This window comes from Lithobates pipiens, unplaced genomic scaffold, assembly GCF_037356315.1.
Source record: "Lithobates pipiens isolate NorthernLeopardFrog02 unplaced genomic scaffold, aLitPip1_a1.2 Scaffold_13, whole genome shotgun sequence".
NCBI lineage: Eukaryota > Metazoa > Chordata > Amphibia > Anura > Ranidae > Lithobates > Lithobates pipiens.
In genome coordinates this window covers 153,468,782-153,481,581 of record NW_027507718.1, presented here as the reverse complement: position 1 = coordinate 153,481,581, position 12,800 = coordinate 153,468,782, and the positions used below count along the sequence as shown (strand labels likewise).

The 12,800-nt window shown below is 51.6% G+C and overlaps 1 protein-coding gene across 2 annotated transcripts in view; it reads left to right on the top strand.

Annotated features, from left to right (window-relative positions):
• POLR2B (RNA polymerase II subunit B) overlaps positions 1-12,800 on the top strand; it is a 726,171-nt gene that overhangs the window by 321,751 nt on the left and 391,620 nt on the right. For both annotated transcript variants that reach the window (XM_077475735.1, XM_077475736.1), the window contains one exon: positions 2,432-2,571. In XM_077475735.1, the coding sequence (XP_077331861.1) occupies positions 2,432-2,571 (140 nt within the window). The remainder of the gene's footprint in view (positions 1-2,431; positions 2,572-12,800) is intronic.

Sequence of the window (12,800 nt, the reverse complement as noted above, 5' to 3'; positions counted from 1 at the left end):
ATGCTCGGCGGGAAGGGGATAAAATCCAAATAGTGAAAGGTCGATGTGTGTATGGTTTGTGCACATTAAAGTGAACATAAGCATGAAGGATGTGATAGCCAGAAAAGAAAATTACATGGGAAATCCAAAGCTAATATGCCTATGGTGAAGATGTAAAATAATTATAAGCTAATGAAATTTAACGAAGCACTTAAAAAAATTTGTGGATGAATAATTGTAACTTACTCCTATGATTGAGGGAAAAAGTCTGGCTGTCCAAGAAAAGTGTGAGGGGATCACATTTTGATCAACCCTCATCATACGGGTGGGGAAGCGCTGAATGAGAGGAATGGAAACAAACTCGCAAGATTATACAATATGTAGCATAACAATATCAGTAAAAACCAATGCATATGAATTGCAAAGTAAAAAATAGTTACTCATTAATCATATAACGGACATATTCTAGGCTGCGCACAATACAGTCTAGTGGTATATTTCAAATTACCATATATTACCCTTTTTACTTTGGCCTAAATCATTTCACTCCCCCTTGCTTTCATCTTTTTGTATTTGGGAGGTATTGCCTCCCAATAATTCCCCTTAAGTGATCAATGTGGTCACTTCTGGGTGGATTGAGTAACCATCTGTGTAATATACCACTAGAATTTATTGTGCACAGCCTATAATATGTCTGTTATGATTAACTGTTTAATTTTTACTTTGCCACTCATTTAAGTGTTTAGTTAAATTTCATTAGCTTTTAATTCTTTTACATTCACTCAGTCTTCACCATAGACATATTAGCTTTGGATTCCCCATGTAATTTTTGTTTCTGGCTATCACATCCTTCATGCTTATGTTCACTTCAATGTACACAAAACACGTACACTCATTGACCTTTCACTAATTATTTGTTTTTTATACAACCAATTTAACACTAGGTTTTGTTTTGTTTTTCTCCCCTACACTTTATCACTCCATTTTTTGTCATCACTTACCACTCTACTGTTAAAGTTGAAAGTTAAGGCCATTTTTGGCTTATTTATATGAGTCATCAAATTTCTAATGTGAGTGAATGCATGTAATATTTTATATATTTAGCTACCATAGTATATGATCACTGTAACAGTGTCTGACCGTTCAATATATAAATTGAATAAACTATAATTGATATGGGTTTGCCCATGAGCTAACGCTCTGGTAATTGCTTTAGGTTTTGGCCCCACCCCCTCTGGGATACACTGGTGAGCATTTGTTTTTGTGTGACTCATTGTAAGCCACATTGAGTGGCTCCTCGTCCTCTCAGGGTGTCATTGTGGCGTGGGGGCGTGCAGAATGATCTGATGGCTGTGTGAGGAGGTTCTGACCGAGGGGTTTCTCCAAATGCAGTGGCAGTTATGTGCAACATGTTGCCAGACATTGTTGCGTATAATCTTGTTTTTAAATAAATTTGATATATTATAAATTAAATTTTTCTTGGCAAACGCATCCTCTGAAGAGACCCCCAAACACCATGGGTCGAAACACGTCAGACCTCTTATGCAATTGTCATTATTCTATGCTGTGTATAACCCTTATGTTTGCTACCTCCTGCATTTGGCCTGGGTATATATCCATTCAAGCTCATATTTTGACACATGTAATAACCCACCTTATCTTCCAATAAAGAATTTTTATTCTTTACTCAATGCTCATTTTTTTTATAGTCTATAGCTGCCTAAACCACTTGATTCTGAAGACTTAGTTTTTGCCTTTAATGCAGACTATGCATTTGGGTAAAAAACTTGGCTGCAGCTTTCCCCCCCCTCAACCCCCCCCCCCCCCCCTTTATACTTGACTGAACCCAATCTTGATCCAGCGATGTGCATGAGAGCAGTGGCTCTGCTGGGTTTTTCTCTTCTCATTGGCTCACACAGCAGTGTGTGTATATGTATGTATATATATGTATGTGTGTGTATATGTATGTGTGTGTATATGTATGTGTGTGTATATATGTATATGTATATGTGTATATATTGTGTGTGTATATATATTTTTTGCTATAACTTTAAGTCAGAATGTCTCTCACTACGATTTGTGTACAATATATCAGGTAACTTATTTTGCACAAAAAAATTATGTTCTTTCTTTTGTCTGTAATTATTTTTGTCTAAAGTGTAAAATAAACCTAGTAGGTGTTACTAGGGTGGGTAGAGGGGGAAGAATTTTAAGCTTTGTGATTGCCTTTGTGTGCTTTTTTTGAATTCATTAAAATTGAATCTTAATGTTCCAAATACAGGTGAACATATATACTTTAGAATTTTTAAACACAGTAGAATGAAAAACATACTTTTCCTTCTTTTTTTTTTTTTTTTTTTTTATCGAATATTAATCGCCCCAGAACATTCCTATGAGACGGTCTAATTTTCATCCCCTGGGTGCCTAATTCAGATTTATTTAATTTTTTTAGGGTCATGCTGTGGGTCTTGTAAAGAATCTTGCTTTAATGGCTTATATATCTGTTGGCTCTCAGCCTTCACCAATATTGGAGTTCTTGGAAGAATGGAGTATGGAAAACCTTGAAGAAATCTCCCCTGCTGCCATTGCAGAGTGAGTGTAAATGCGTATTAAATTTTTTTCATCCTGAAAGCAACTTTTTTGATTTATCCAAAAAGCGTTTTTCTATAGATATAACAGCTTGCATTGCCAAACATTATAAAGAAATACAAAACTCAATGTAAATATACTTGACAGTGGAGTAAATAACCGATGCAGATAAACCACATCAATGTAATAACATCTTTATCAAATCCAGTCACATACCATAACTGTCACCATGAAAGTGCACTGCCCATGGAAATTAAAACTTCACCTGGCCTTGAGCCCAAACAATCTGTACATCTGATCTACGGGAGCATGCCCTAGGACATCCAACAAATGAGCCTACAGTCTCATATTAAAGCGTGTGTTGGTGTAGATATACTGTATTCATTGGCGTATAACACTCACTTTTTCACCATGAAAATCTGGTGCAAACAGCATGTGCATGTTATACGCCAATACAAAAATTTAAGTTTTCTCCTGAAACTTCCCTCTTAAAATGAATGTGCGTGTTATACGCCTGTGCGTGTTATACGCCGATCTCCATTTTCAACATATTGCCTGCATTCTTAACCCATTCCCACAACAGGAGGGTGCTTGGACTTCCAATGTACCACAATCCATTTTTGTGCCTGGAATAAGATTCTAATTATGGTCTCTGGTGTAAGTTTCCTAGCCATATTACTCCAGTATGTAAAGTAAGCAAGCTTTCTTGTCTAGGGATATAGACACTTGGAATACTGATTTAATTTTATGTCCACCCCCGCCCAGTAAAAATTTAGTTTTGGACACCTTCACAAAAAATGAATTGGGTCACCGTGGACACGTTTACACCTTGAGCACATATGCTGCAGACTCGTATGTAATCTTTAGGAAGTATAGTAAATCCTTAATATGTACAATTGAGTCCACCTTTGCACAACATTCAGTGAGCACGTCACCACTGACTGAAAGGCTTCATCCCATTGCTCACCCGCTAGTTGACCAATATCTTCTTCCCAGCGCTCCATCACTCTTAAGGGATGTTATTTCAGATAGGACTGTAAGAATATAGCATTAGAAGACTCTGCATCCCTGATGAGACTGAAAATCTGAGTCGGGGGCAGGTGCCATTGTGAAGATTTACTCTGCGCTTTAACAGCGTGATGCAGCTGCAATTAAAAGTGCATTGAAGATGGTAAGTTATATTTTGCCTGAAGAGCTGTGAATATCAGAAGCTCACGATTATGGTATATTTGTTTCAAGGCTGTGTCACTCCATATTTTTTCCACATAGCACCTGACTGTATTTTGCTTATGAAAGCAAAGATTATATGTCAATTTTTATATTCTATTTTGGGGTGCTTTAGGAAATTGGTGAATGTGTAGTACAGTTAACAGGCCTGGAAAAACCTCTTGTGTTTGAAGACCTATACAAAATGGGTGTCTTGACTAGTTACCGCAAGGTCAAGTGAAAATAAAAAATATGACTTACAAAAGGTGTAAATGATACAAAATGTAGAAAGTGTATCTACTCAGTGGCTCAACTACTTGGGGGGAATAAAAGCCTGTAAGTGAAAGGATGCTTGCACACTCAGTTAATTACTGGCCCGTGTAGCCCTGCAATAAAGGGGAACTGAGCCACCTGTTTTACAGGCATCATTTATTTTTAAGCTGTGGAGTATCTAGAAGCAGAGCTTGTGTGTGTAAGTCATTACGACTGGGTTGAAGGTATAGCCATCCAGTGTCAAAAAAGGCTTTAGGGACATCGCCCTATGTAACCACTCCCAGCTAGCCACAGTTTTGTAGCAAGCAGTAGGGAAAGCATCAGGACGGGGTCCTGGTAAGTCATCATGGTAAAAATCCTGTTTCTGTAAATGTACAGTTCAGGACACAGACAAATAAATATACCAACAGTTATAGAACCGTACCGTCAGGTGATTGAACAGTGTTACCTGAAAGTTTTATATTTTGAGATTTAATATATCTCTGATATTTGTTAATAAAGAGTTCTTTGACCAGGGGTTGACAAATTTGCTTTGAATTTAGGAGCCAGTTAAAAAAGTTAAAAGCCAGTTTTTTTTTTCAGCTCCCGGGGTAAGGCCACTCATTTTCACCCCCTATCCCTAACACCACAATGGAGCACCCAGTCAATAACTCCATTGAAACGCTGTTACATCAGGGGTATGGGCTGACCAGAAAGAGTTAGGCTGGCAACAGATGGAACTGGCTGGCACTGGCAGGTGGCACTGGTTGCCACTGGAAGGCACGTGGAACTGCCAGATGGCACCGACAGGTGACACTAGTTGGCATTGGCAGGTGACACTGGTTTGGAACTGGCAGGTGACACTGGTTTGAAACTGGCAAGTGACACTATTGGCACTGGCAGGTGGCCCTGGTTGGTGATGGCAGGTGGCCCTGGTTGGTGATGGCAGGTGGCCCTGGTTGGCGATGGCACTAGTTGTCACTGGCAGATGGCACTGATTGGCGGTGGCACTGGTTGGTGTTGGCAGGTGGCACTGATTGGCGGTGGCAGGTGGCACTGGTTGGTGGTGGCATTGGTAGGTGGTGGCAGGTGGCACTGGTAGGTGGCACTGATTGGCGGTGGCAGGTGGCACTGACTGGCGGTGACAGGTGGCACTGATTGGCACTGGGTGGTGGCAGGTGGCACTGGGTGGTGGTTGCAGGTGGTATTGATTGGCGGTGGCACTGGTTGGCACTAGCAGGTGGCACTGATTTGTGGTGGCAGATGGCACTGGTTGCCGCTGGCAGGTGGCACTGATTGGTGGTGGCACTGGCAGGTGCCACTGGTTGGCACTGCCACTGATTGTCGGTGGCAGGTGGCACTGATTGGTGGTGGCAGGTGGCACTGATTGGCAGGTGGCACTGGTTGGTGGCAGGTGGTATTGATTGGCGGTGGCACTGGTTGGCGCTGGCAGGTGGCACTGGTTGGCGCTGGCACTGGTTGGCGCTGGCAGGTGGCACTGGTTGGTTGCAGGTGGTATGGATTGGAGGTGGCACTGGTTGGCACTGATTGGTGGCAGGTGGCACTGATTGGTGGCAGGTGGCACTGATTGGTGGCTGGTGGCACTGATTGGCACTGGCAGGTTTCACACGGAGCACTCTGTTACTTAAATGTAACAGAGGAGCTGGCGGGACCCTGCCGGGGTGTGAAACTGACAAGTAACAGAGGTGGATATGTCAGATTTCAGCCTGATGTCGGGGTGGGCGGGACCCGGCCGGGGTGGGCGGGACTCAGCAGCTATCAAACACCAGCCAAAGATTGGGCTGCTTAAGAAAAGGGGCAGGCCACATACACGTAGCGGCCCGCCCAGATCCCATTGGCTGGTGGTTGATAGCTTGCTGGGTCCCGCCCCCACCCCGGCCGGGTCCCGCCCACCCCGACATCAGGCTAACAGATCCTCCTCTCTCCATTGTGTGTCAGTTTCACACACAGCGCGGTGCTGCAGAGTGTGAAGGAGGGAGGAGGGCAGCAGTCAGTGTTAATGCTGCTGCATGTCTGGGGCATCGATAGTGAGTGGGCTGGTGGCAGCTTAGGCGCCAGGTCGCGATTTCTGGTCGCATTGGCGACCTGGCGCCTGGGGTTTGTCGAGCCCTGTCTTTGACCATGAATGAAAGCTTTAACCCAACAACAGAAATGTATTTGTGAATAGCATGAAGGTCTAAACTAACACACAGCAATCTATTGTACAGAAAAAGGGTAAACAAATCGTGGAATAAATGAAAGAATTAAAACATGCCCATACAGCAAGACTGACAACGCATAAGCCACTCATGAATACATATAAGTGCTGGGGGATGTCCTGATATTTACCTGTGGTGTAGCATGTGGGCCTCTGTAGTGGTTGGATTGTCTCCTTCCTCTCTCTCCCAAGACTTAACCTGATATAGACCTATTTTTCATAGACTTGCATGGGGCCATCCCGATTGGTGGAACTATCTCACCCCTCTCCTTAATATGAGCTTATCTCATCCAGGATTGACCAATTTCCCCATCCCCTTGGCCTCTCACTAGCACCTCCTCTTTTGGGGAGAAAATTAATTATACCAGGTCATAACCATCTCTTGAATGGGGCATATGTATCAAAATAAACAAAATAGAGCTTTCTTTTGGTGGTTTTTGATCACCTCTGCGTTTGTTTATAGTAAAAAAAAAAAAATTAGAATTTTTTTTTTTTTTTTTGCTATAATATCCCCAAATTTTGAAGAAAAAAATATCGCAATAAGCGTATATTGATTGGTTTGCGCAAAAGTTAGGGTCTACAAACTATGGAAAGATTTATGCCATTTTATTTTTTTACTAGTAATGGCAGGAATCTGCAAATTTTAGCGGTGCTGCGAAGGACAGATTGGAGACTTTTGACACTTTTTTTTTTTTTTTTTTGGGACCATTGGCATTTATACATCTATACATGTGATAAAATGCACTGATTACTGTCTAAATTTCACTGGCAGGGAAGGTTTTAACACTAGGGGTCGATCAAGGGGTTGTGTTCCCTCAGTGTGTTCTAACTGTATGGGGATAGGATTGGCTATATCTCTATCTCTATCTATCTCGTTTTCCTTACTTGGTAGGAACAAAAGATTCCTCTTCCCTGACAGCACAGGGATTTGTGTGTTTATACATCCCTATGCTGGCGCTTGCGCACGCAATCGTGCGTGGCGATCGTGCCCAATGGCCATGTGCATCAGGTCCCCCGCCGTGCAGCGTATCCTCTGGCTGCTAAAGGTAAGGACGTTCCCGTATGGGATTTCACCCAAGGGAGCCTTTCTGCCACAGTATATCTGCGTAAGCTGGTCGGTTAATTTAGATGCTGTCCTGGTAAATAACAGAGCATTCTCTGTAGCAAACATGTTTTAGTCCATCCTAAAATTCCTGCACTGCAAAAAAAAAAAAAAACTGGTAAATCAATTACTCACACTAAAACCTAAACACTTGTTCCCAGAGATATGCACAATATACTTGTATACAACCATTAAACCATATCTAATATCTTATTTAAAAATATTTACAAATATCTATTTACAGTTACTAATGGACATTGCACATAAACTCCTCATAAGGGCCGGTTCACACTGCGGGCGATGCGAGGCGACACGACTTGCCTCGCCGCGATCTGACAAGTCGCCCCCGTTCTGTACAATGGAACCGTTCTGAGAGGAGCGACTCGAGTCGCCCCGACTCGGAAAAAAGGTTCCTGTACTACTTTTGGGCGACCTCGGGGCGACTTGCATTGACTTCTATACAGAAGTCATTTGCAAATCGCCGCTGAGGTCGCGGCAGGTCGCGGCGAGGCAAGTCGGTGTCGCCTCGCATCACCCGCAGTGTGAACCGGCCCTAAGGCAACATGCGACTAGGCCACACGTGTGAGTAAATTTCTAATCTCCATAATATGTTTCTTCCTCTGCCATCTTAGAGGTTGGCTAAGATATATCACCATGCCCATCATAAAGACCAGTAACCCACACTGTAATGAGACAACCTTTTATTCTTTTCCACCGAGGTCCTGTGACTAAGCTGAAATACCCATTATGTAACAGTTCATTCAACTATTTCCTTGTCTTCACCATATTACTAATTTGTATTCTATGTTTATCCTTCCTTGTATGTAGATTGTGAAGGTTTACTGACAGGGTGTCCATTTTAAGATCAAAATGGGGTATGTATGGTGTAGGATCTGGGACATTGGGGGTACTTTAAATGATTTATTCTTCTGTTAGCACTGGTATGGTTACTACAGTTCCTCCAGATAAGTGTATGAAGCAAAAATTTGGATAGGGTATTGGACACGATGGACCCCCGTAGAGGAATGTCTGATTGGTAACACAGTACAGCCCATCCATGTTGTAGGTGTCCTTTGCTCTTGGTGTTCCCCATTTTGTCAACTTCATTGGACAGTTGGCTTCCATCTTACTTGGACTAGTTGGTGTGGACTATCCAGTTGGGGCTCCCTTGCGCTTTTTTTTTTTTTGTCTGTAGGATCTTCGTAATTGCTCAGACCACAGATGAGTGTTGATTTCAAACACATCACAATGGCATAGGTACTTATTAGCTATGACAGTAGAGCAGGCATTGAGATGCTTTCCATCTCCCTTGAACTTGAATGCGCATTTTGGGGAGGAGCAACTTTTCCTTGTACACACTCTTTTCGAGGTACCCGAGGGACTGTGACCACCTATGTGGGTGTAATGGCACTTTGACTAAATTGCAAAGGTTTGTACCTGTCTCCAAAATGTATAGTCCTTCCACCACTAATATTGTGAGTACAATTCCATTGGGTAACATCTTTTAATAGATCGACAGGGGCGGACTGACAACTGATGGGGCCCCCGGATGATAGAAGATCATGGGGCCCCCTGCGTCTCAAGCCACACCTGCACAGGAGGACATTGGGGGGAGCACACAATGAGACACTGTGGAGGGGGAGAGCACACGAGGGGGGCCACACTGGGGGGGAGAGCACACGAGGGGGGCCACACTGGGGGGGAGAGCACACGAGGGGGGCCACACTGGAGGGGAGAGCACACGAGGGGGGCCACACTGGAGGGGAGAGCACACGAGGGGGGCCACACTGGAGGGGAGAGCACACGAGGGGAGGGCCACACTGGAGGGGAGAGCACACGAGGGGAGGGCCACACTGGAGGGGAGAGCACACGAGGGGGGGCCACACTGGAGGGGAGAGCACACGAGGGGGGGCCACACTGGAGGAGAGAGCACACGAGGGGGGGCCACACTGGAGGAGAGAGCACACGAGGGGGGGCCACACTGGAGGGGGGAGCACACGAGGGGGGGGCCACACTGGAGGGGGGAGCACACGAGGGGGGGGCCACACTGGAGGGGAGAGCACACGAGGGGGGGGCACACTGGAGGGCGGAGCACACGAGGGGGGGGCACACTGGAGGGCGGAGCACACGAGGGGGGGGCACACTGGAGGGCGGAGCACACGAGGGGGGGCACACTGGAGGGCGGAGCACACGAGGGGGGGGGCACACTGGAGGGCGGAGCACACGCGGGGGGGGCACACTGGAGGGCGGAGCACACGAGGGGGGGCACACTGGAGGGCAGAGCACACGAGGGGGGGCACACTGGAGGGCGGAGCACACGAGGGGGGCCACACTGGAGGGCGGAGCACACGAGGGGGGCCACACTGGAGGGCGGAGCACACGAGGGGGGCCACACTGGAGGGCGGAGCACACGAGGGGGGCCACACTGGAGGGCGGAGCACACGAGGGGGGCCACACTGGAGGGCGGAGCACACGAGGGGGGCCACACTGGAGGGCGGAGCACACGAGGGGGGCCACACTGGAGGGCGGAGCACACGAGGGCGGAGCCACACTGGAGGGCGGAGCACACGAGGGGGGCCACACTGGGGGAGTAGAGCACACGAGGGGGGGCCACACTGGGGGAGTAGAGCACACGAGGGGGGGCCACACTGGGGGAGTAGAGCACACGAGGGGGGGCCACACTGGGGGAGTAGAGCACACGAGGGGGGGGCCACACTGTGGGGGAGTAGAGCACACGAGGGGGGGCCACACTGTGGGGGAGTAGAGCACACGAGGGGGGGCCACACTGTGGGGGAGTAGAGCACACGAGGGGGGGCCACACTGTGGGGGGGAGCACACGGGGGGAGAGCACACGAGGGGGGGCACACTGTGGGGGGGAGCACACGGGGGGAGAGCACACGAGGGGGGGGCACACTGTGGGGGAGAGCACACGAGGGGGGGCACACTGGGGGGAGAGCACACGAGGGCGGGCCACACTGGGGGGAGAGCACACGAGGGCGGGCCACACTGGGGGGGAGCACACGAGGGCGGGCCACACTGGGGGGAGAGCACACGAGGGCGGGCCACACTGGGGGGGAGCACACGAGGGGGGGCCACACTGGGGGAGTAGAGCACACGAGGGGGGGGCCACACTGGGGGAGTAGAGCACACGAGGGGGGGGCCACACTGGGGGAGTAGAGCACACGAGGGGGGGGCACACGAGGGGGGGGGGCCACACTGGGGGAGTAGAGCACACGAGGGGGGGGCCACACTGGGGCTGGGGGTCCACACTCGGGGGTGGAGCGGGCGGGGGGGCCACACTGGGGAGAAGAGCACACGAGGGGGGGCACACTGTGAGGGGGGGCACACTGTGGGGGAGAGCACACGAGGGGGGCCACACTGTGGGGGAGAGCACACGAGGGGGGCCACACTGTGGGGGAGAGCACACGAGGGGGGGCCACACTGTGGGGGAGAGCACACGAGGGGGGGTCACACTGGGGCGGGGGGGCCACACTCGGGGGTGGAGCGGGCGGGGGGGCCACACTGGGGAGAAGAGCACACGAGGGGGGGGCACACTGGGGGAGAGCACACAAGGGGGGGCACACTGTGGGGGAGAGCACACGAGGGGGGGCACACTGTGGGGGAGAGCACACGAGGGGGGGCACACTGTGGGGGAGAGCACACGAGGGGGGGGCACACTGTGGGGGGGAGCACACGGGGGGAGAGCACACGAGGGGGGGGGGTACACTGTGGGGGAGACCACACGAGGGGGGGGCACACTGTGGGGGAGAGCACACGAGGGGGGGCACACTGTGGGGGGGAGCACACGGGGGGAGAGCACACGGGGGGAGAGCACACGAGGGGGGGGGGTACACTGTGGGGGAGAGCACACGAGGGGGGGGCACACGGGGGGAGAGCACACGAGGGGGGGGGTACACTGTGGGGGAGAGCACACGAGGGGGGCACACGAGGGGGGGGCACACTGTGGGGGAGAGCACACGAGGGGGGCACACTGTGGAGGGGGGAAGCACACAAGGGGGCGGGGGCACACTGTGGAGGGGGAGAGCACACGAGGGGGCGGGGGCACACTGTGGAGGGGGAGAGCACACGAGGGGGGGCCACACTGGGGGGAGAGCACACGAGGGCGGGCCACACTGGGGGGAGAGCACATGAGGGCGGACCACACTGGGGGGAGCACACGAGGGCGGGCCACACTGGGGGGGAGCACACGAGGGCGGGGCCACATTGGGGGGGAGCACACGAGGGGGGGAGCACACGAGGGGGGGCCACACTGGGGGGGAGAGCACGCGAGGGCGGGCCACACTGGGGGGGAGAGCACGCGAGGGCGGGCCACACTGGGGGGGAGAGCACGCGAGGGCGGGCCACACTGGGGGGGAGAGCACGCGAGGGCGGGCCACACTGGGGGGGAGAGCGCACACGAGGGCGGGCCACACTGGGGGGGAGAGCGCACACGAGGGCGGGCCACACTGGGGGGAGAGCGCACACGAGGGCGGGCCACACTGGGGGGAGAGCACACGAGGGCGGACCACACTGGGGGAGTAGAGCACACGAGGGGGGGCCACGCTGGGGGAGTAGAGCACACGAGGGGGGCCACACTGTGGGGGAGAGCACACGAGGGGGGGGGGGCACACTGTGGGGGAGAGCACACGAGGGGGGGGCCACACTGTGGGGGAGAGCACACGAGGGGGGGGCCACACTGTGGGGGACAGCACACGAGGGGGGGCCACACTGTGGGGGAGAGCACACGAGGGGGGGGGCACACTTTGGGGGAGAGCACACGAGGGGGGAGCCACACTGTGGGGGAGAGCACACGAGGGGGGGCCACACTGTTTGGGAGAGCACACTGGGGGAGAGCACACGAGGGGGGGCACACTGGGGGAGAGCACACGAGGGGGGGCACACTGTGGGGGAGAGCACACGAGGGGGGGCACACTGTGGGGGAGAGCACACGAGGGGGGGCACACTGTGGGGGAGAGCACACGAGGGGGGGGCACACTGTGGAGGGGGAGAGCACACAAGGGGGGGCACACTGGGGGAGGGCACACGAGGGGGGGCACACTGTGGAGGGGGAGAGCACACGAGGGGGGCACACTGTGGAGGGGGGGCACACTGTGGAGGGGGAGAGCACACGAGGGGGGTAGCACACTGTGGAGGGGGGAGCACACGAGGGGGGGCACACTGTGGAGGGGGAGAGCACACGAGGGGGGCACACTGTGGAGGGGGGGCACACTGTGGAGGGGGAGAGCACACGAGGGGGGGCACACTGTGGAGGGGGAGAGCACACGAGGGGGGGCACACGAGGGAGGGGGAGAGCACACGAGGGGGGGCACACTGTGGAGGGGGAGAGCACACGACGGGACGCGGACACTGTGGAGGGGGAGAGCACACGGCGGGGGGGGGGGGGGTGGACACTGTGGAGGGCGAGAGCACACGGCGGGGGGGGGGGGGTGGACA